The sequence below is a fragment of the Oculina patagonica genome, chromosome 8 (assembly GCF_052425735.1).
Source record: "Oculina patagonica isolate OP01 chromosome 8, crgOcupat, whole genome shotgun sequence".
Lineage (NCBI taxonomy): Eukaryota > Metazoa > Cnidaria > Anthozoa > Scleractinia > Oculinidae > Oculina > Oculina patagonica.
The window spans coordinates 19,763,775-19,788,597 of record NC_135765.1 but is presented as its reverse complement, the minus strand read 5'-3'; the positions used below and the strand labels follow the sequence as shown (position 1 = coordinate 19,788,597).

Here is a 24,823-nt window from a genome sequence, read left to right as displayed (position 1 = left end):
ATCCTCCCGCAGCTCAGCTCTGCAGCGATGCGTGACAAAGAGCCCGCGATTCACTAGTGCTTTCAGTGCATTACCCAAAGTAAACATGCGTATTGTCAGGCAGTATTCTGTGTTATTTTCTGCAAAGTGAAACGAAGTAGTCGTAGTGAAAATTATATATCATTGTAAATAGCCGAGGCAATTTTCTTGAAAAAAAAAACTAATTTTTAAGAATATTTAAGCTTATATTAACTTATTGGCAGAAATGAACAAGTTCGAAGCGTAAGTATGTTTGTTGATTTTGAGTTCAATCTTGCTACAGTTAATTTTCTTCTCTATATTTAAACTATAGCTGACTTGGTTTTTTGTTAAAAATAGTCTCAAGTTTGACGACTCAAATAACGGTGACAGTACCGATGATAAGGAAGACGAGGAATATGAATCAAAACACGCGGTAAGTATGTAAAGATTATACTCACTTTAGTGTTTTGTTTACATCAGAACCCACATTATATGGTAGTACTGGTGTCCAAATTATGATATCATACCAAAGTAAGAGAAATTCATTATTTGCTTGTGTAGGATTGCTTTTTAGAGCGAAGTATGTGACTATAGTAACTATTCTTATAAATTTGATGAGATGTAAAAACGGTTAGAGTTAATAACAGCTCCCCTCCCCCCAAAAAAAACCTATCTGCCATTTGTTGGTTGTCTTTTGCTTTTGGCCCATTGTCTCCTGACTGTTGGCTGACAGACAGCCGACAGTTTTAGGTGAAACTGAAAGGTGACCAACAGTCAGTGATATTATATCAGTGATCTGTAAGTACAGTCCACCTCCCGATAACTCCAACCTTCAAGGGAAATTGAAAAAAGGCTCGAGTTATTTGGAGTTCGAGTTATCGAAAGTTGAGAACAAATGACCAGCAATAAGAAAAAACGGTGTTTACTGTTTTTCTGTCCATATAATGTACATTTTAAAGAAATTTAGAGAATAGAGAAGCCAAGTGAAATAGGAACAATAAATTTCTAAATTACTGTATGAATCATAACGTAATGTAATGTGAAAAAAAGCAAAGCACAGCAGTAGGAGAACCCCAGGTACCGCAAACTTTGCAGGTTTCAAAGAGAACAATGCCAGGCTACCGCTACACAGTTCATACGATTTACTTTCAATACCCCCTGACACTTCTGAACTAATCTGTTGCTATCGATTATCCTTGAAAGTTTTCTAAGGTTGGATTTAAAATAATCAATATCAACCTCCACCAACAAACTGAGCGTCTATAGCACGTTTTAAATGGCATGGCACAGTTTGTGTTTCGAGGGGCATTTTGGTGGCTGCTCTTACTCATCCTCTTCCCCAGGGCCACGCGTATTTTTTTTAAATGACATGACGTAGTGGCCCTGGTAACGGTAAAAAATATGATTTTTTTGATTGGCTGATAAAAACTGCATGCGTAATTAGGTAAAAAAAACGAAACGCTTCCTACGCAATTTTGGTTATACTTCCGGTCATCGAAACAATTGAAGATGCAGCGGAAAGTTTGAAAATGTTACCAGAAAAAGACCGAATAACACTGGGAGTTTGTTGGAATAACGTATTCACGAAGCAGACCTTCGTTGTCGGTTGTACTTTTTATTGCATTAAAAATATTGCAAACATTTGCACCATCAATACACACTAAATGGAGTTCATGAATACATGAAGACTTTGAAATTCAATGTGATATTTCTTACCGCTGCTCAATAGAATGATACCTCGTCGATCAGCGGCTTTTTTGGTTCTGAATTTTCTACAATACCTCCGCATGGCCATAAATAAATTTCATAGTATCATCAACCGTCGGAATGTTATCAGCTGATGATATCCACGACTCCATGTACACTATAACTCAATTCCTCTGGATTCTAACTTTTCTATCTGCCGTCAGATAATATTGCGTGTAGAGACGACACAACAACATCAACACATCTATCAGCCATGCAATTCAATGAGTTCAAACGATCGATTGTGTAAGTTAAAAATCAACGACGATTGCAAAACAGCCTTCAAAAGCTTTCTTCTCTCTCAGTCACCCCAGCCTTCCCCTTTCTTTTACTGAGCAGGCGCAGACGAACATTTATGCAGAGGGCATGCGCTACCGGATGTCGTGGATTTTACGACATCCGGTAGTCAGTGTTACCAGAGCCCTTCGTTTCGCCGACCACGTGACCGAAAGAAACGGAGGCTCTGGGAACGAGAATGGCTCTTACTCATGTGGGTATTTATTTCAAAATAAATTCTAATATGTTTTTTACTACAGTACAACGTTTGCTTTGACTTTGTCACGTACTGACAGCTTAATGCATTAAGTAACTTGAAATATTCCGTACTGCAATGCTGCAGGTAAAAAATTACCACCAAGCACAAATTTGAAACGTCTATGAGTAAGATGAATGAAGTGTTAGGTTGTTGTTTTTGTAACCACAAACAGGAAATTGCATTACGAACACAAATTATCATTGCCTGATGATTGGAGTGTCCATAATAAAAATGTTAAGTTTATACAAATTTTTTCCCTGGGGCAGAGATTCAGTGTCTGTTGTCCATATTAGAGAGGGTCCGTAGTATAGCGTTTTTTTCTTAAGAAAATAAATATATGAGAATTTTGTTGGGACATCTGAGATTGTCCATAATAGAGAGGTGTCCATACAGAAAGGTTCAACTGTATTATGTTTTACTCACAATGCCAGTATAAGAGGAATTTTTGTAGCTGTAAAGGGAAAATTAATTGGCATTACCTTTGAATGTGATGAACCTTACCCTTTATAATCAAATTCGAGGTCATGTGCTATTGTTCACCATATAGCTAAATTATTTGGCATTAAAATTATATATTTATTAAAACATTTGGGTTTTGACAAAAAGAAAGAAGCACGGAGGATAATGTGGCTGGAGAAAACCTTAATTAAAGTCGCATGCTTCGCATAGCTCTCATTTGTGCACCAATTGTGCAGATGAACAACAAATTGTTGTGAGTATAAACATGGCTACAAATGAATATTAAAAAGTTTGTACACCATGTGTTGTATCTTTTCTTCTTGATATAAAGAGATATAACTTTACTAAATTTTGAAGTAGTTGCTGTAGACTGTTCTTTATAAAAAGTATAAACCTTATTCATATATAGGAAATAACATTCAGACATGCCTTTTGATGCATGATTAATTAACAATGTTATATTGTCTTATTCCAAAGGAAAGAAATGATGAAGGGGTCAATGGTGATGGCATTTCAGAGGAAGAGGAGAGGCGAAATAAATTTCAGACCGAAGTATATTTTGAACATTTTTATTACTAGATTGTGATCGATTAATAAATATAAATTTAACAATCATTGAGAATTTTCATACCAGTTGTGATAAGAGGTACTGTTCCATACACTTTACTGTAACTTAAGCGGGGCTAAAGAATATCGTTTGTTATACCAAGGGCTTAGTTATATAGAGGTTCATTAAATTACTAAAAAAGATGTAGCCTTGAATTTTTTTTTTAAGTGCTGATTGAATCTTTTCCTAGCTTGAGAACAAAGTTGTGACAGTTGGTGAAGGAGAGCACCCTCTTCAGTGTCCATATGCTTTTTGGTTTTCACGGAGAGCACCAGGAAAACTTCAGTCATCCACCAATTATGCAGACAATATAAAGCTGGTTGGAAAATTTGCATCTGTAAGTTTGCTTGTTTGTATGAGCATGATAAGAGCAAGTGCTTCAACTCGACCTATTCTATGTAATGTTATCTATTTAGCCATCTGCTAAAATATACAGTATAAGGTTTAAAGGTTACCATAGATTTTTTTCATAACTTCTGGTTAGCAATAAGAAAATCGCAAATTTAAAAAGTACAATAACACTTTTAAAAGACATGTTTTGGCATGACTTATGCCATCTTCAGTTTATTGAGATGAATGCAAAGACTTTTTTCTCCTCATGCCCTACACCCATACAACAAGTTCATGTGGAATGTTTTTGCGTCCAAAAGAGTCTCCAGGGACTCACCAGTACAGGCAACTGCTTTATACCAGCCAGTATTTGTACAAGCTAGGATATGCCTAGGAGGCGACTGCAGTATCCACAGTGTTGACATAATAATGGAACAGCAAAGGCTAAATTTGATACCCAATCAGTTCATTAGATTTTTCCCCCCGGCGGCGAAAAAAAAAAAAAAAATGAGGGGAACCCCAGTTTACTCTCTGAAACGTGGGACCCCCAATTATTTTTCGGGATATATAACCTTTTGGGATAGATCTCTACCGATTGACAAAAAAATGAGCCAAATTTGAATGTTAGAAGTTTATTATTTTTTTGTTTTCTCCTCCCCCCCCCTTTTTCTTCCCGCGCACGATCAAATCAGTCACATTTTGAAGCATTTTGCTATTTTGAACGTTTGCAAATCCAATTGTTCAAGACAAGGTTTACTCTAAGGGACTTTAAAAGTGAATCATATTTGTTCAATAGACCCACTCAAATATATTCGGTCAAAGTGAGTAGGCCTGTATCATTTTATTTAAAATATTTTGTTTCCAGAAGCTTCATAGGTCATATCGAGTGACGAGGTCAAATATCCAAATAAGTGCCTTCTTTCAGATATCGTATCTTGAAAACGAATTCGGTGACCCCCCATTTTTTTACATTTCTGACATAAGTAACTTGTAAACTAGCAGTGGTGAAAGTTTAAGAAAAATTGCAATGGTGGAAGATTTTCGCGCGAACGTCTATAAGCTTGTATTGATTTGTACAATGTATTTTGTGGTGGTTAAGTTTTAAACAGTGTGCAATTTTATCTTTGGTTAAGGACACCCACAAAGGTCTAGGGTAACCTTAACCTTGAAATAAAATGTTTTCATCAAGGGAAATAATGATTGTGAAGTTTTGATAGTGTGAGTTAAGATCATTACAGAATGCAAGGAAGATGTGTTATAGGTGACTGTAGCAACACAGCAAACTTGGGAGGGGTTTTTCCACGCAAATTTTTGTTGCCTGCAACAGCAAAAATTTCACTTTTGTGGTCTGCCTTTTACAATTTTTTTGTGTGTGAAAGTGCCTTGCTGTGAATGTGAGAATTTTTAAATCTGTTTATTTAATGATTTAATGATTATTCAAAGTAAAAATACAGAATCAAGAGCAATTTGCTGATTGCTTGGTCTTCTTATATATAGTGAGATGTGCTCTTGTTAATGTCCTAGGTTCAACAGTTTTGGGGATTTTACAGTTACTTGGTCAGGCCAGGTGACTTATCAGGACATAGCGACATTCATCTATTTAAGGATGGGATAAAACCAATGTGGGAGGTAAGAATGGTGCCATACTCTTCACTTAAAACTATAAGCCATACAACAACACCCACTCCCTTACATATTATGTATCCCGTCTAACAGTAATGGGCCATGAATTGGTAAATGGGACAAACTATAAATTAAAAGGCAACAAGGCAACAGTACAAGGAAATCAATCACATTTATTATTTTTTCCCATTTTTTTTTTTTTTCTTTATTCCTATTTCTTAAAATAGAAATTCACTGCGACGATCATTTATCACTCTCATTTACTTATATTGTTGCTATTCTATGGAAATGTGTTAAAAAATTCAAAAGTCCTATTTTATTTCTGTGTATTTGCCCTTTAGGTAACTGATATATGATTTGAAATAATTTCCCCTCCCTCTACCTCTAATAAGCCCCCCTCTTTGTTACGCCACCATCATAAGTTCTTAAAACCAAAAAAAAAAAAAAAGGAATAAGCCTACTGAGGGGCTAACAGAGCTTTTGCTCCAAATAACATTTTATATCATACTAAGCAAAATACAAAGAGCCAGTAGTTGTCTGTGAATGTCCAATGTTTGAAATGAAATGTTCTAATGTAAAAAAAACTGCACATGTCATGATAACAGGTTTTAAGGCACTTAGTTACTCCATTACCACCTGTTGTGAGGACAGATCTGAAGTAGTTGAGCACTCACCGCAGGTTAAAAACAATAGAAATTTTAAACCATCGGCCCTGAAAGTGGCAGCAAGAGAAGCAGTCATTGGCTTGAGGTTCCAACTTAAAGTTTTAAAACAAATTTTGTATTTAAAAATTTATGGCATTTTCTTTAAAAAATACACAGTCTTACAACCAAATTCCAAGCATAATGTAAAAGTGATTATGTTAAATATATTATTAATGATGTTGTTTTAATAAATTTGTATATTCTGATCATTTTGCCAGGGACATGCTACTCGGCAAATAAAATTTTTAGTATATACTTTCTTTTGTAACACTTGCTTACCTTCTAACCCATTCTAATCTTACATGAAGTTCACAAAGTTGAAAGTTGAAAGGAAAATTATTTATTCCTCTTTAATGTTGTGTTCCAATATTTCTTTCTCACGTTGGTTTGTCTTTGAAAAGCACCTCATGGAATGAGGAAGTATGCTGGTTATTTAATGCAGTGTTTATTACAGGATGAGGCAAACAAGCATGGAGGGAAGTGGATAGTAAGACTGAGAAAAGGACTTGCTTCAAGATGCTGGGAGAATCTGGTATAATGAGAAATAGATTAGTTAATTATTTACTAGACTAAAAGATTAAAGTGCAAAAATTATTTCTTTCTATATATTTATTTTTTTCTGATAGATGATTTCTTTGTCAAACACATTTGTTGTTTTTGTCAATTAACTGCACATAGGGCATAGACTGCGAGCAGTCGGTTTTTGTTCCTGAAATCCTACAGGTGACAGGAAGAAGTCAAAAATAATCATGCAAATGAGGGGAAAAAACGAGGAGGGAATGGGGCAAGCCAGGAAAAGAAAGAGATTGCTCACTGCTACATTGGTCATGGGTAATGCCAAGTAGAAGAGCACAACAAATTATCCTAAAACAACAAGTTCGGCTATAAAAGTTGCCTGGCCTGGCCATTCTTGTACCTAGTTGTCAATCAACCATCAGTTTTTCCAAGAACCTTCTGATAATATGACGTCTGTAATTTACATCTGAATAATTTTTTGTTAATGGTATATTTTGGAGTTGAAGTCTGTTTAGTTTGCAGTATGGTTGACTCCACAATGTGGCATTATTATTATGAATGCAAGAGTATGAATTTGTATTTCGTACCTGAAAGGCGTGAAATGTAGGAGGTGTCACGTCAGCCTGAAGGAAAACCAAGTCTGGAACCTGCAGACTTGGCTTGCAAGAAAAATTTTAGGTTTTGCGAGTTGAAGGTCTTTATCACAATTATAGGATTGCAGTGCCTTGTTTTATTCATTTTATGGTCATAATTTTGTATTGCATTTATCGTGATGTGGAGTAATTTCAAACAACAGTTAATATACTGGACAGTGGTATATTTTCATGCAGATTCTGGCTATGCTTGGGGAGCAGTTTATGGTTGGAAGTGAGGTCTGTGGTGCAGTGATTTCTGTACGATTTCAGGTATGCCACTGACTGATGTTCATGAAATTAATTTTTTCCTGAGCAATTCCCAAGTTGTTTGTGATTGTGTTTGTAACAGAACTACAACAAATTTTGATTCACAGATCATTTTGGATTTAACCTATAGTATGCACCAAATTGAAGAAATGTTGACCTTGTGAAAAGCACAAACCATGAACAATAACACATCGTTTGTGGTTTATGCTTCTTATTGATTAACGTTTCTTCAATCAGGTGTAGATAGATCAGATAGATGACCACTGTTTGTAATGAGGTCGCACTGAGCAGCGGCACACAGCAACTTATTAAGTTCTTGTTAACTGTGTGTGACCAGGACCATCACATCACTGCACAAACTTCGTTCAATATACTTTTATTTCAGTGCAAACATTCTGTGTAGTTAACTAAGCAATTTCCCAAATCCTATTAAATACAGTACCGCTCATAAATAAGCGTCCCAAAATAGAACTCCAAGGCCAAGTTCAGGGTTAAGTTCAATATATTTTCTTGTTTATTTAGGAAGACATCATCTCAATATGGAACAGAAATGCTGCTGACCAAGCAACAACAACCCGAATAAGGTGAGATGCAGACTGCTAGCAGGAATCGTATCCATACAATGTTGAATTGACTTTTAAGGTAGCGTTGTTTGCTTTTGCTAGGGCCAAGCTTTATAGTCCTGTATAAATCTCTATTTTTTAACGCAAAGAAAGCTTGAGAACCAGCAAAGCGAGCGTGAGCATAAAGCACCTCCTGTTTTGCACTGGCTGCCAGTTTTTACCCTCATTCTTTCCCTGCACTCATCGATCGAAAAAAAACAAAAAAACGTTGATCGCACTCAAGAGTCGATTGTTTTACCGTGACCTAGTAGGCACATTTTCAGTCACATCCTTTTTTTTTTATACCGGTAGATGCAGATTGTTCTTTACAACCAAAACGCAATTTAAAGATGTGGCCAAATTGGCAAAATAAAACCCAGTTTGAACACAATGGATACAGGCGATACGTTAGACACCTCAACTCATTTCTCTCAACTAACATAACAAGTGATAAGCTCTTGCCTGTAATGTCAGAACTGTTTCCTGCATCTTTTGCATATATGCGGAAATGTACAGTATTTCCTGAAACAGATTTGGTGTGAAAACTACTGAAATCAGCACCCAAAGTTGCTTTTCCAAGGGGTCAATTTTTTCTACGGGAGCCAATGAATTGTTTTGAGTTTGTGGGAGTTTCAAGTTATTGAGGATCCAAGAAATCGAAAAGTGAATTACAGTGTTGGAGTTAAGCAAATCCAAGGGGAACGACTTTAGGAGGTTCCAGAAATCAGTGTCTCACTGCATTTTCAAATTGATTGTAGCTTTGTAATGGTGCACTTAAGCTTAATATTTGCTAAACATTATGCTTTTCAGGGACACACTCAAGAGGGTTTTGAACTTACCACAAAATACAATAATGGAATATAAGGCACATCAGAACAGCTTAAAGTAAGACATGATAATTACTGCAGTGTACTTGCTCAAACTGTGGGCTTGTTTAGTTTGTTATAGTTAGTTTAGGTGTGAAGTCACATTGTATCTAGCAAATGTTATCATTGTGCTGTGGCAAGCGTGAGAATGTTATGTACACTGGAGTTTGGGTACCAGAGGTTTGTGTTCTTGCATGCAGTGGGATGTTTAGAGATGCAAGAAAAGCCTCTGACTTCACTTCAGACATTTGAAAAGTATATACTCTCTTCAGCTGGCTTTCTGACAATGACTGTAGATGACACAAACTCGTACCTTACTAGTTATGCAATGCTTTTAGTTTCAAGTGGTAAACTAATAAGGAATATCCTACGAGTCACTTGTATTTTCTTGGTATACACAGGAGCCTTTAGGTGTGTTGTATACCAAGAAAATACAAGTGACTCGTGGGATATTCCATATTATACCAGGATAATTCATGTGTTGTGTAACTATTTTATACCATGCCATAGAAAATAACTATGCTTACTAAATTTCTTGAAGAATAGGATCGCACTGGTGGGAAGGTTGGGTTGAATACCATCGTATATACAACAGCTTTCCGGTATTCTGATTTGCTGTATTTTCTATGGCATGGTATCTCTTAGTTCCTTGCCCCCTGGTGGGGGATAGGGCCGGATGGCATGGTATAAAAAGTGTTAATTACTTAATAGGTCTAAAGTGAAGTTTAACGTTGTTAATAAGTTTGTTCTATTTTGATTTTTCAGGGATAATTCAAGTTTTAGAAATACAGATGTCTTTATGAGATGAACTGATATACAAGCATTAAAATAAAATTATACTACAGCCACTTGCTGAAAAGTCTGTTTACTTTTTCCCCTTTCTTCTGAAAATATGGGCACAAGAACTCTGCTTTGCTTGAGATTTGATTACTGGCTAAGAATATTATTGAGCATTTATTTTGGAGTAAGCTCATACCCAATTACAATCAACATTATCCAAAATGTGATGCAGTGGTTCAGTGAAGGTGAGGGCACTAAAACTCCTCAATAACAAGCCTGTAAAGTAATGGATGGTAGACGATTAAGAAAAGGCTGGAAAGGAGATGGGCACGAGGCATGATGTGAAAATGCCATTCTTACAACATGAGCAACTGAATTAGCAGCAGATTGCCCGCTGATGTGAATGAATAAGACATATTGCCATCATCATTATCCACAATCAAGATTTGGTAACCCAGTAAAGTGAAAGCAGTAAAACGCCAAAGCATCAATGAATGAAAAATGATGCTTGAACTCCTCCCCAGGGAAAAGCACAATTCAAGAGCTGTTAACTACCATAACATAGGCTTTAAGGGGGAAACCAATCCATTTTTGGATTCAGATACCTGAATCTTTGTGTTTAATAGCTGAAACGAAAATCTACAAAAAGGTGCAAACAAGGAGGTAGATTGTAAACAAGCACACCCCAATCACCAATCAAGATGCCAAGAACATGGAGCAAAAACTGACTTTTATTATTCAACATAGTTTTTAACTGTATGCTTGTCTAAAAAAGCTCAACTTTTACAATAAACCAAACATGGATTATGTATCTAGTGATTCGCTGATGTAGCCTGCTGTTTTGTCTGGGAGTACAACATGTAATGTGGGGAATTCAATGATGGTCTTGTGGGCTAGACAATCCTTTAGAGTCTGGGAAATATCCAGCTGGTGATACCTGGAACATAGACAGTAAATAACATTAATAATTTCTAGTAATAGCTGCAAAAACCCGTTTTCTGCTTAGGCAGTTCAGTTTAGTCTTATTTGTAATTTCAGAACCCATCAACGTCCTTTATTATTCAACAAATTGTTATGATGTCCACGTATGATCAGGAAGTCCCCATCCAGAGATACCCTGCCTGGGGTTACTCAACAGAGTTTTTTACGTAGCAACTCTAGAGTTCAATCCAAGATTACCATGGTTTGTTTTTAGGCTGGAAAGAGAAAGAAAAACTAATAATAACGTCTAACCCTTGTATAAATATATACAATTTTTGACAGAAAATACCTTAAAATTAATAGAAAATGACACCGCTTTTACACTCATGCAGTAAATATGTTGCATCTGTTTTCTAAACCATAACGTTGTTTTTTAGTATATAGTTTTCCCGATCCTTTCCAGCTCATGAGGTCCAGGCCCTTTTATATACTTCCAGCCAAAAAAACCCAGTTACAATTTCGGGCGAATACTACTATAGGAACACGGGATGATATACATGCATTGCCAAGATTCGTAAAAAAAAAAAAAAAAAAAAAAAAAAAAAAAAAAAAAATTTCAACACAAGTGATGAATTATGTGTTTGGGTGTTAACACATTGAGTTACTTTACCTCACTTCAGTTCCGGGAAGAAGTTCCTTTTTTAAAAACACACAAACTCTATGGGGTCCAACCTCACAGTAGTTCTTTAAACTGTTCAAATAAAACAAGAGGAAGATGTAAGCGTGGTGTAAATAATGTAATGTTGGATAAGTCATGTGAGTGCCATACATGCAATAGAACCCAGAAAGAGCTTGTTACAATTTCTGTAAACTTAATTTTTTAAAAAAGCATGCAATATTTAATGGATTGACTTACAGAGATACAGTCAACTCCCACTCAATATCTCGAACCCTCAAAACTCAAACCTCCCACCAACTCGAACCTTTTTAATTCCCCTCCAGGTAATTTTTCTCACTGATTTTACCCTCGCTTACTTGAAACCCTGATAGCGCAAACCTATTTTGTTTTCCCTTGAAGGTTTGAGTTATCAAGATTCAACCGAGTGTACAAAGTTCTCTACACGATAAATTTACCCAACAAGGCAGTCTCTAAGCAACCATGTGTTATTTCTTGTATTAAAAAAAAAACTAACTAACAAAGATTTTAATGTTACCTTTGTTTGTGAACAGCATCTGCATGTTCAGGATCAATGTACTTTTTAAGGACATCTCTTACAATGGCTAACTCTGACACCCTGTATGTACATAATGTACAGTTATTATTGTTACAGCCTAAAAATAGTACGATGATCCTGTTAAATAAAATGAAAAAATGCTAAGATACTGTTTTACATGACTGCTGTTTAGAAAATCCAATATATAATTTCAGATATTACCCAGTTAGTAGAGCCATATTGTATGAAAGTTTAAGTACTTTCTACAAGTACAAAAAATATAACAAAAACAACAAAACATAAAGGAAGTAACAAGATATTTAGGGCATATTTATTTGTAACATACTCGTATACCTGTCGCATTTCTAATGCATACCCAGTTTCAAATAATAATAATAATAATAATAATAATAATGGCACTTCGGGCAGTATATCCACAGAGTGGCTCTTCGCCTGCCCGATCCTAACTAAATTTACAGATGTAAAAGTTTAAAAAATATCTAAGAATTTATATTTACATGAAAACAAGATAAAATTGTATTAAAACGATATAAGAACTAATTATGTGAATTATAGTATATAAAACAAAACAAAAAAAAATACTTAAGACATGCTAAAAAGTTAAAAATTCAAATGTTCTAAAACTCTCTTAAAAATAATGTTTTTGGTGTCTTTAATAAATAAATAAATGCGTCGATAACCCCCAAATCCCCTGGGTAACCATCAAGACACATTCGGAAAAACCTGTAAAGGCTCGAGAAGTTTTTCCTGTACTGGCTTTATACCAGAACAAAGTTTTTATTGAGTTGTGAAAGGGATGTAGCTCATCAGAATAGGATAAAGCTGATACAACCAGTGATTTTAACAGGAAAAATTATAGATGAGGCTGAAATAGCCTCAATTGTATGCTGGTGGTTTCTAATTATTTATACTTTTTATATCTTAGATTAGTATGATAAAAAAAAAAAAATACATGTAGGAAATCAAAGGGTAATGAGAATCGGTAGTTCTGGGAAAAATACTTTGTATCTCAAGCTTTCAGAATTTTTGCCAAGCAGGAAATTTCAAATTGGTGCACAAAAGTATTCTCTAAAAAAAGATTCCCCGAAAAACAAAAACAACAAACAAACAAACAAGAAAGTAAGCAAACAAGCAACAAGAGTGAATGTTAAAATTCATTCATATTTCTGTGAGGAATAAAATATATTTTGAAATAATCGAGACCTCAAAATTTTTCTGGTAAATGACTTAGCAAACGTATGGGTACATGCAATACCCGATTCCCTCTATAGCGCGCGCCTGCAGGGAATCACGGTAGTTGTATTCATCAAACCGTGCGCGAGACTCAGTAACGATGCACGTTGCTGAGTCTCGCACATGGTCTGATGAATACAACTACCATGATTCCCTGCAGGCGCGCGCTATAGAGGGAATCGGGTATTGGCTGCGCTGTGAGTTTATTACAAAAAGTTAAAAATTTGGAAAATCTTTTCTTTTGCACCACATTCACCTTGTGGTTGCAATTTCACACATATTCTGAGTAATATTTTTTAGAGTCAAATTTGCTTTAGATTCACGGTCATTTTTTCTTAAACAAACAAACAGGAAAAATTGCACAGCCCTAAAGCCTGTTTTCACTAGCAACACAAGCACAAACACAAGAGAAAAGGAGAAATTTTAATCCTTGTGCTTTAATATGCTTGCCACAAGCACAAGCACAAGGATTAAAATGCAATGCGCTTGAGCTTATGCTTGGGTCGAAACCATTTTTACTCTAAAACAAAAGCTGTCATCCTGGCGCTTGTGCTTGCACTTATGCTTGCATCGCTAGTGAAGACCAGGCTTAAAACTTCTTTGGCACAAATGTGGCTCTTTTGCCTGAAGAGAATAAACAGGTCATCAATCAATCTCTCCTTTGGGGTTATTAATCCAGGAAATACAAAGGAAACAATAATACCGAGAACAATATTGCCTAATTAGTTCACCATTGATTAATGGTGAACCCTATAACCCTATACACATAACCAGAAATGCAACGCAAATAAATAGGTCGTCCCGTTTTCCGGTATATGTGTACGCGGCAAAAAATTACCGGTACACCCTTAGGGCCTGATTACATGGCGATTTTCATCCCGGGCTGAAATTTTAGCCCAGTTTGCCGGGCTGGAATTTTGTTGCTATTATGTCGAGAATTTCAGCCCGCGTTGAACACTGTTAAAACTAAAAAACTAATTGGGGCAGCCATTTTTTTCATTGAAAACCATCACTGCGCATCCGTAAGCTAGCTTTCAACCCGGGCTGAAATTTGAATGTGATTACATGAGGTTTTTCAGCCTGTTTGCCCCGGCTGCGATAATTTCAGCCCGGGCTGTAACTCGGCCCGGTATGAAACTTTCTTTAATCGTAAACGCCAGCATCTTTTCAAGAAGATTCGTTTTGGGAGCCGAGCCGAAATCTCAGCCCGGCAAACCAGGTTGAAATTTCAGCCCGGGCTGAAATTCGCCATGAAATCAGGCCCTAAGTAAACCATTTTTCATTTATATGTTACTTCTTACCATCTGTCAACATACTCTGTTCCAGCTTGAGGAAACAGCCACTGAATTCTCCACATTATACATTTTTCTCTAAAATATCAGAAAATTATTGTATTATAACACAGGAAAATCACCTACAATCATATAATTACTGTTGACTCCAGAATCTCATATCTTGAACTGGAGCTACAACTATGCTTTTCAAAATGGAACTCTGTCAATTTCTCAAGACCATGAGAAAAAACAAAAATCTCGATGATTTGGTAAGTGCAGAATGCAATATGGAACAATTGAAAGTATGATGTTTTATATATGTTCGTGTTTATTTGCTTTACTTTACTTTCGGAAAAACTGTTCACAGGCTACTTGTATTCTTTCCTAGGTGTTCCTTACGTTAATCTTTGCAAACGTAACACGACACTTTTGTTCGTTTGTAACAAAATACTTTTGTTTTCCTTGAAAATGCCGTAACATGAAACTCTTGTTTTTTGTTTGTTTTACGGCGACATCGATGACATTTGTTTAATTTAATTAAGTTACGGTTTAAACTGCACGAAAGACGATTCTCAAAACTAAAGAACAAATCTATTAAAAAAACATCTTTTTCGAAAGGGTTTTTAAAACGCAGTACAGCTAGGATATTTGTTTCCTGGTTATCAGGTGTTCACGCCGAAAATCCCGGTGCAAGTTTTTGCATACCTAATTACGATTTACGAAAGCGCTGTGAACACGTCACACGCTCACTCAAGCATGAAGCCGAGAAGCACGTAGTGTGAAGATTTCTTTCAAGAAATGTCGGAACCGTCACGAAAGCATGTTCAAACACTAAAGCGGCAGAGGTTTTACAAAATAAAACGGAGGTTAGTTCAACTGATGGAGAACAAATGAAAGGAAAGGAAGTGACGGATGTAACATGATATTCTTGTTTTTTTCTCGCAGATCGCTGTGATGCCTTTTAAGTCTAATTAAATTAACGCCACGGATTCTACAGGAATTCAACCGCATTGAAAAGCACACCACGTTAGGCTTTAATACAAAATTTCTAAACACGTCACTGTTATTTTAATTTTCGATAGCTTGAATTTCAGTTTGTTATTGAAACAGCAAACGAGATACTTTTGTTTTTGTCAAAAACATGTAACATACTTTTGTTTTTGTCGAAAACGGATGTAACATGATGTCTATGGTAACGTGATTTATTTTCTGCAAAGAAGGCGACATTGATTATAACACAGATGTTATCAGGTTATCAATTAATTATGAGATGCTAGATCACCTTTTCTAAGAAAACAGCATTGCCATATCAAGAATTATTTCACATGATCTGCTATGACGCCTTACTGTCTAATTCAATTAATTTGTGGTTTTAACTTGGGGCCACGGGGTCTACACGAATCCTTCTGCAGAAGAAAAACGCAATGTTCGTGATGAAGACTGATCTGCGCATGCGTTTAGCACAAAGTATTTTTTTCCAGAAAGAATTGTACCACAAGGAGAGCATAGTGCTTTCTGAAACAAATATATACCTTGAGTTCTTCAATTGTAAGTATCGTAATGGACTCCCCGATTTACCAAGGGCACACGGTCAGGTGCTCTCCATCCCCTCCCCCCTTTACAGAAATAATTAATTAATTGATATTAATTAATTAATTAATTGGTGATTAAAAGTTTACACCGCGTTAGCGGTTTAGTGGCTTAGTGGTTTAGTGGTTTAGTGGTTTAGTGGTTTAGGGGTTTAGCAAACGCCAACCCACCAAACCATCACAATAGTGCATTCTGCACTAAAAATGAAAAGTTTCATGTGACCCCCATAACAGTTTAAATTGCCATATAAGAGACTCTACAGACATTTCCAAAGAAATCAACGACGTCTTCCTCTGATTCACTGTTATCTTTATCTTGTAAATCAGCCCAACCTTCTTAGTACAGTAATCTAATTTTTTATTTGTAGGTTCCTTTTTAACCTGGCCCTTGTATCCTAGTGTTTCCTTGTTGATTGAAGTTATAATCCATTTTAACAATGAATCAAATCAGGGTTTGGGGAATTAAAGAAATGGCAAGGTTGAGAAAAATACACTTCTGTTTACTTTTTCCTAGAAATGGCCAAAATAAATACTCCTAAAATACAGCTCCGAATTTTGTGAAATCAAGTATGTACATTAAAAATGTTCGGGTTGTAGCCAGGCATGTTGGTCAGACATCACGCACGCTTAAAACATGTATGAAAGAACATGCAAAGGCCATCGCAACATTGGATAAAAACTCTTTGTTGGCAAAACACCATATGCTTAACGACCATCAAATAGATTTGGAGAGCGTCGAAATTGTTGACAGGTCAACGGTGTGGAAACAACGACTAATTCTTGAAGCTTGGCATTCTGTGCGAGATAGGAATGCTATAAACGAACACATAGCGCTACCAAACATTTACAATAGCATTAAGAATTCATAGACTCATTAAGAATGCTCTAGAGACTTTTGTTGCACTCGGAAAGTTCATTTAGTTTTTATCACACATTCGTTACATATTTTAACAGGATGTCGTTGAACATTTGCATTTTTATCTTGCTGAAGAAGGCAACGGTAGTGGCCAAAACATCCAAAAACAATATATTAATTCGAATTTTTAAGTATGTACATGCAAATTAGTAAGAATAAGGTACATTCTGGCATTGGTAAGGTGGATTAAAAATAGCTAACATCTAAGCAAGGGATTGAATGAGGCAGTGAGTAAATCATGTTAGGCCCAATACACTGTATGTTATTTTGCAATGTTCCATGGCATAAAAAAAGGGTCATAGTCTGGTAAATTATTCAGGCTGATATGTGTGATTGGCATTTGACGTACTTCCTACTAAACGTTGATGTATTCTCCTTTCTTTTGGACATCCCCACAGGCATTAGCCTCAAATTCACACCACTTTGCTTAGCCTTGCGGCGAAGATGCAAAATCTGAAAGCGAAGAACAATACTACATACATGTATATTAAAATCTTAAAATACCTCTAAGCATTAGGTTTAAAGTTTGTTACTTTTGAACCTAGTAATAACTCCCACAAGTCTCTTGTAGCTCAGTGCTAGTGCATCTGACTGGTGAACAGAAGGTCAAAGGTGTTGTTGGGAGAACTTGGAATTTTTTTTCAGTAGTTTGTGTCAGTGACTGAAATAATAGTTTATCATTAAAAATACCTCATCATAAATCTTACAACAGAGGCAAACAAATATCTAGTGACATTAAAAGTGTAAATCAGATGAATCCTACTAATAACAATCGGTCTATCAATTGTCACGGGCAAAGTGTTTTTAAAATAGACAATAGACAAGGTACCTCTGATTGTAATGTCAAGCATAACCAGACTGAAGAGAATCCTATACATAGTATACAACTAACAGTAAGTGTACTTTTATTGCACATACTACTAAGCAAATGAACCTATATAACACACCTGAGAGTTCTGACGTCTGTTTTTGCTGTGGCTATCATGTGCTGCAGTGTATACAAATCTATCCACATCCTCCAAGAACTTATAGTCTTCAAATTCAAACATATATTAAATAAAAAAATAATAACTACTGCAATTGAAACTATGATATTAAACTCTTTTCTTATAAGATAAGATTTTTGAGAGCTTCCTTGCTTCTTACAGTCAAACCTAGCTATATGTTCTTTTGATGGGAACTCTGCAATGTTGCGGTGCAATGTTCCAAATATTGATTGACGGTATGGTCTATCCAACTTGCAACTTTCAATTCAAATTTGCTCGAGCAAGTTGCTAAGTTCCAGTTTCATTTTTCCATATAAAATGAGGTAATCAGCTGTTTATCAACAGACTGCAAGAAATTAATGATGGGCTTAGTTCAAATTGCCAAATCGGGAATCATGCTTCAAAATTGAAAACGTAAGCCATAACTTGCAGAGCAAATCTGAATTTATAATGCAATTCCCAGTTTGGTGATTTGAACTAACCCTCACCCTGTCGCTTTTTTATTTCCATCTGTTGATAAATAGTCAACCATAGGGCAATTATTTCCTCCTTCTTCCAAACAGAGCTGGAATTATTATGTATTATATGGGAAAAACTAGAACCAGAACTTAATGTTTTTTTTCTTCAAACAAGGCTTCTAGCAAAAAATAGACAATAAATTTCTTTTATACCTTAGAGCTACATTGACTGCCATTTTTTACGAGCACACGGGAGGCGTGGTGGCCAAATGGTTAGTGTGCTGGATTCTAGCCCTGGTCCCGGTCATTGAGTTGTGTTCTTGGGCAAGACACTTTACTTGGTGCTAGTGCTTCTCTCCACCCAGTTGTTTAAAATGGGTACTGGTCATCAAATTATTTAATACAGTATTTAAAAACCCGCGTGTAAGAACCTACTTTTTTCAGAGTTTGGCAAAACAGGTTCTTGTATTATGGGGTACTTACTGACAGTTTAGGCTAAGTAGGTTCTTAATTAGGTTCTTAATTTCTACAGAGTAGACATTGTTGTTGATTATCAGAAATGGTCTGTTCTTCATTATAAATATTTACTAATGTACCCATGTTGCCAAAAGTCCAACGACATTAATTGATCAATGAAACAGTACTGTATATAACATCACCTTTTTGGTTTTTGGTAAAAAAATATATAAATTAAATAGTTAAACCCCAAATATAAGAACCTGTTGGAATTTGTTTGGCTAAACGGGTTCTTATATTTTGGAGTCTTAAAAAAGCAAATTTCTGCCAGAAGGTTCTTAAATCCCCAGGTTCTTACACGCGGGTTTTTACTGTACTGGGGGGTAACCCTGCAATGGACTAGCATTCCATCCAGGGGGAGTAGATTAGAGGGCGACTAAATTTTTGTTCAAGGAGCCCGCACGGGCGCCTAAACATTGATCTTCCACTCCCAACTTTTGACTTCAATTTCCTTGTAACCTTGTTTCATTGGCATAAAAAATCCCATCAAAAACAACAACTGTTCCATTTTAAAACGGAAACGCTGAAATTGTTTGCATTTGGCGTATTAAGTACGTAACATGTCTTAGTTTGCAAAATTCAGCAACTTCGAAAACCATTCGTTTTCAAGTGTTTAGGACTGGGCCTTACTTCCAAATATGGAATGTTTTGGATTACATTTCATTTGCTTCGTTGACGTTTCGGAGAATTTTCAAAGTGAATCTGAAGAAATATTTACGGATACAAAAGTGAAATCAATCTGTTTGCTACTGCAGTCATGGATCAGGTGTGAAATAATTTTTATCTGCAAAAGCTTGATACAAAAACCTTTCCGACAGGCTTAAACTTTAGTAGGACGTAAAATGTATGCCTCTTTCTTTTCATGTGACATTTCATATCTGCTGCCGATTTTTTGTGGACTTAGGTTGTTAATTTCAACGAACTGTTTCATGTTTTCACGTTTATAAGCAGTCCTGAGCATTCTCAGGCATTGATCCGTGACTAGCAAATTTTTGTGCTAGAAACCTTAGTCCTTTTGCCTGCTCAGATATTCAGTTTGATTAAAATATATTGCTTTTGTTACTACATTTATTTTATAAACAACTTATTTGATAAGATTAGTAATTTGAAGTGTTTTCACAACTTAATTTTTCTGTTCTATTTTTGTCAACTGGTTATCATGTAACAAAGATAAGATCAAAACTTAATTAAAGTGTTTACACAGGTGTTTTTGACTTCTCGTTACCTTTTTCTAAACCTGGGAAAAATAGACCTTCTTAATTATTGCTTCTTTTTTAACCTTGATTACTAAAATATTAATTGAACTGGATTTTTCTGTTTCATGTACATTGATTTTCTAAGTGAAAAACATATGAAAGTACATGAAATCCATTCATTCTGGCACTGGCTTAACAAATGAATTAACCCTTCACGCTCTCAACTAAATGCATGTCAGTTTTCATTGTTGGTTTATTTCTCCCAGCCCAGCTAGTGATTTAACCCACAGGGGGGAAAGATATTGCTGATATTGATGACTTATCCAACTTCTTTCTCCGGGTCTCTGAGGTTGCTGCAGAGTAAAAGTTTTATGGGGAGGGTACCCTTACCCTTTCATGAACCATTTCTGCAACGTCTTTCCCAGGATCTCATGAACAAGGTTGCCATTTTTGGTATGTGAAAGTGTCCCTTACCCTTTTAGAAACCATATACCCCCTAATGAAGATGGCACCCCTTTCACATACCAACAGAAGAAATACTACATCTTTTTTCTTATTTTTCACTTAATTAAAAACCAGTTTCCCCCCCCCCCCCTTTTGTATACTCCAACTCGTAAAATCCCTATCCTTTTATATACCTACAGCCTGAAAAAGGTATCCCGGTTGGGCAAAGCCTCCCAGTATAGTCCACTATAGGGAGTACCCCCTAGGGGACATTCGGGTACATGTATATTATAGCAATAATGTTGGGGGAAGGTTGACTCCCTGGGCCCCTCTCCAAGACCACATTGTTGACCACACCCCACCCCCCCCCCCCCACCCCAGATTTGTCTACGGCAACTTTTAAGCTGGGCTCCTAACATAATGACTCGGGCTCCTAAATATTGATGTTAGGAGCCCAAAGGGCTCCTTAAAAATTTCCTTAGGCAGCAGCCTTGTAGTATGTCCGAAAATATATCTTTTGGTATACGTCATGTGGGATGATGACATCACATCATGTGACAATTACATCATAATGTCAAAACAGCCGCCATCTTGGATCCATCATCTTGGATCCGCCATCTTGGACTAAGAAATTTTCCAAAACGTCAGAAAACTGCCCAAAATTACTGCAAAGTACTCAAAATCATTAAAACTGTGCTAAAAACCCTTAAAAAGGTTATTGGTTATTTTTCATTAACAGAAACACAAAAATTACAAATTTGGGAAAACATGCCTGTCAAAATGCCATTGCCATGGTGATGTCAAGTCCCTGACACAACAACCTATCCTACCAAATTATTCCCAGATAAATTTTAGATAAACTCGCAAAGTTTGGCAGTGTTTGGTTGAATCTTGAAAAAGTTATAAGCGTTCAAAGTCAGCGCGGGCACTTTCCGCCCACCCCACAGTCTGGATAGGGTTAAAAGCATTCTGCTCACCTGATAGCAAGTTACTGTTTGTGTACTGATCAAGGGATAAATACTTTGTCTTGCAGCGTACTCCTGAACATTGAAACTGCATCTTGTGACATTTGACACATCTTAAACTAAAGAGACAATAATAGGTAGTTAATGCAATAGTTGGAAGAAATCACTGTTTGCAAATATTGGAAGGGATACTGAAAACGTTAGTTATGACCTTCATGAATTTTGTAACTACAAGAAGGTAAATTAAATTTAGCACCATGATTAATTACTAGAAATTTGTCCTTTTGGCCTTCATCAGTGTTTTTAAAAGCCAATGGCATTCTAACGGTTCACAGTTCTGCGCGTGCTACCCCAGCAAAAAGATAACAAACGACCTCTGCGCAAGATTACATCCGGAACGTCAATATGTTCATTTCCTGCATTGCTATCTCTCTGCAAATGCCAGGCTTTGAGTAATAGTATCTCGTGAAAGTTGCGAGCCTTGTCTACAATGATCGCGTGTTTGAAGTCTATGCTATGGCGAGGGCCTTTGCATGCTGTGCAACCTCGGAATTGTTGTCTCCAACCCAAACCGCCCTTCCATGTGAAACCTTGGTTCCAAGGCTCTGTCTGTTTGTCCATGGTACACAAAATTGCAGTCAACACAGCCGATCTTATAAACAACACCTCTGCACTGCAAGGCAGAAGGTTTGTACTTTAGTCTTGGGAAACATGTGTGCAAAACATTTAAAGGTTTGTGTCCCACTTTAACGTCATTGTTACACAACACTCATGAAATTCTCTCAGAGACACCTATGACACATGGAAGGACAACCAAATTGGATGTTGACGATGTGCTAGCACTCAAAGTGTCCTTGTTACTTGAATCACGGCGAAAGCGTTGTGGTAGCACTTACAACTCTGGATAAAATACAGAGGGTAGTTGTGATCTCTTAGCACTTTGATGACATGTTTCCTCCCTCTTGATCTTTCTGCATTTGTTGATGGAATTTCTTGAGCTCTGTTAAGGAGTGTGTGTACGACTGACCTCTTGTGTTGCGCTGGGTGATGTGAGTTGTAGTCAAGGATTCACCCGCAGTGGTTGTTTGTTATCTTTTTGCTAGCATAGCATGCACAGAACTGTGAACCTTTAGAAAGCCGTTGACTTTTTAAAAAACCAATGAAAGCCGAAGTTATTTGGTCAAAACGTCTTTAAAGTTTTTTTTTTAACGTTAGCACAAGTCAGGGTCAAGCACAAATTTTGTATTATGATGTCAATCCCTGACTGCAATTTTAGCATTTTTAGTTTGGGCTATATATGTTGTGGTTCAATTTTATCCTTGGTACAATTTGGTGTCCCTTTGTTTTTAAGCGAGGTCAATTGTGAGAACTCACAATTGACCTCGCTCCCAATGTGTGGCTTCAATAGCTCAGTTGGTAGAGCATCCCACCGGTATCGCAGAGGTCACGGGTTCGAATCCCGTTGAAGCCCTGAATTTTTTTCAGGCTTCTTTATTCCAATTGCTTAAATTGGAAATTCACTGCGACAATCATTTATCACTCTCGCTTTGTTTATTATCATTTATGATAATGATAATAATAAGTTTAATTTTACTAATCTTACAGTATACTATAAAGGATGTAAAGAAGCACAGGCCAAACGAAGATAAGAGTTGATGAGAGTTCAAACTCTCACTCTCTTTTGGCATGAAACTTCCATGCACTTTTATCGACTCTCATGCACTCTCATTGACTTTGAACTTGCTCAAATTTTCATGAGAGTTGATGAGAGTTTGACGAACTCTTGTTTTTCGTTTGGCCCGAGTTGATGAGAGTTGATGAAAACTCTCATGAGAGTAAACTCTCACCAACTCTCATCCTCATTTGGCCCAGGCTTAAAAGGCACTCTAATAGTTCTCGATGTAAAAGCGTGTTGCTATTAATGTAACAGCATATAATTTTTATGCATTCCTTGTTGTTAAAACACGTGTTTAGACGAGTTAAGCTTAAGTGTGGGTGAGTTGTGTCAAGTGCCCGACATTTACGTGAACTCCACTATTTACTTCATTTTTTGCACTTAAAAACAACATTGAAATATAGGAGAGGGAGAAAAAATTCAGGGTAATTGAGAGGCTTAACTTCTACAAAGTGAGTTTATTAAAATAAACTCTGTGCTAGATCTGTCTTAATAATTTCCAAACCATACAGTATGTGGTCCTTGGTCCGTGAGGTCCTTGGTCCGCGACTTTTTCGAATATGATTTAATATTTCCTCGATATCTAAACTTCGGCAAAAAATGAACGTTTCCAATGATTCTTTGACTATTCTTCTTTGGTATGTTAAATTTTCAGCTTTTTTACTGTCAGTTACGATGCGAAATTCATGCTTGTCAACAGACAGGTAAATTTGCCTTTCTTGAAATTTCAACTTTTCGCGAGTCCGTGAATTACATGGTCGCGTTTACTAAGCTAGTGCATAGATAAAACGCAACGGGATAACGTGTTTTTTTGGAGAACAGGTTAATATATCAATAGATTTCAGAATCTGCGAAGAAATTTGCTGCAGAGTTGCAAATTTTCGGTTTAGCGACTAATGAAAGTTATAAACAATTTTCGCATATGGGTCCTTGGTCCGTGACTTTTGACTGTGAATTAAAAAAGTGTTCTAAAACAACGATCATTCAGAAAAATATTAAGTACTGGGTGCACGCATTGGTGCTACGGCATTTATCCTCGCTTCAAATGTTTCAAAATTAAATTGGAGAGTTATAAAGAGAAGAAATTAAGACGCGGGTTTCGTTGGAGACTTCGGTCTGAAAGAAATCTGAAGAATATACTGGTTGTTTTATACTCGCACCTAACAACGACTTCCAGCAAGACTGAAGCTTAAAAATGTCAAAAATAGAAAAGAATAACTTAAATATTGCTAAAACATTGCAACTTTTTTGAAAATTATTGCGATTTACAGTATTTTCACTTTGTTTACGTGACTCGCGGATAAAGGACCACAACCGCGGACCAAGGGCCAGCGAACACGATCACCTTTTTTCGAATTACAAGAAAAATACTTCATAAGGAAAGTTGCCACTCTGGAATTAACTCGAGAATCATAAAAGCTATCTTCAGGGAAAATTTCAGCCGATAATGTTTTGATTCAGGTAAGATATTCAAGTTTATCACTTTTATTCGCGGACCAAGGACCACATACTGTAGACATCATTTTATCGTTGGCTATTAATAGCCTATTTCCCATCTAAATTCAAAAAAGACAAAGTAAAAACATCATTTCAAATTGCATTCGTTACCTGCACGTTCGCTTTGCACACGCAGGACAGCGATATTTTGGATTGCTTTTGCCACAAATTTCACAGCACATGTGAGTCGTATCCGCCGATGTGTCCGCCATTTTGTATCAGCCCGCTATACTTTTGGTCAACGCAAC

General features: G+C 36.4%; 2 protein-coding genes across 3 annotated transcripts; one reads left to right on the top strand and one right to left on the bottom strand.

Annotated features, from left to right (window-relative positions):
- Positions 1 to 100: 100 nt before the first annotated feature.
- Positions 101 to 10,489, top strand: LOC144663151 (eukaryotic translation initiation factor 4E type 2-like). Its single transcript, XM_078524083.1, has 10 exons — positions 101 to 261; positions 358 to 433; positions 3,218 to 3,292; positions 3,538 to 3,684; positions 5,202 to 5,306; positions 6,459 to 6,536; positions 7,351 to 7,425; positions 7,945 to 8,006; positions 8,835 to 8,909; positions 9,656 to 10,489. The coding sequence occupies exons 1-10, from the start codon at positions 245 to 247 to the stop codon at positions 9,696 to 9,698; spliced, it is 753 nt and encodes a 250-aa protein (XP_078380209.1). The 5' UTR covers positions 101 to 244; the 3' UTR covers positions 9,699 to 10,489.
- On the bottom strand, positions 10,382 to 24,823 carry LOC144663150 (box C/D snoRNA protein 1-like). Of its 2 annotated transcripts, none has more exons than XM_078524081.1 (8): positions 24,687 to 24,823; positions 21,416 to 21,522; positions 17,786 to 17,871; positions 17,188 to 17,291; positions 14,361 to 14,429; positions 11,806 to 11,886; positions 11,262 to 11,342; positions 10,382 to 10,607 (listed from the first exon to the last, which is right to left on the bottom strand). In XM_078524081.1, the coding sequence occupies exons 1-8, from the start codon at positions 24,785 to 24,787 to the stop codon at positions 10,475 to 10,477; spliced, it is 762 nt and encodes a 253-aa protein (XP_078380207.1). In that variant the 5' UTR covers positions 24,788 to 24,823; the 3' UTR covers positions 10,382 to 10,474. The 2 variants fall into 2 exon arrangements, with proteins under 2 accessions (XP_078380207.1, XP_078380208.1); XM_078524082.1 differs by having other exon boundaries at positions 24,691 to 24,800.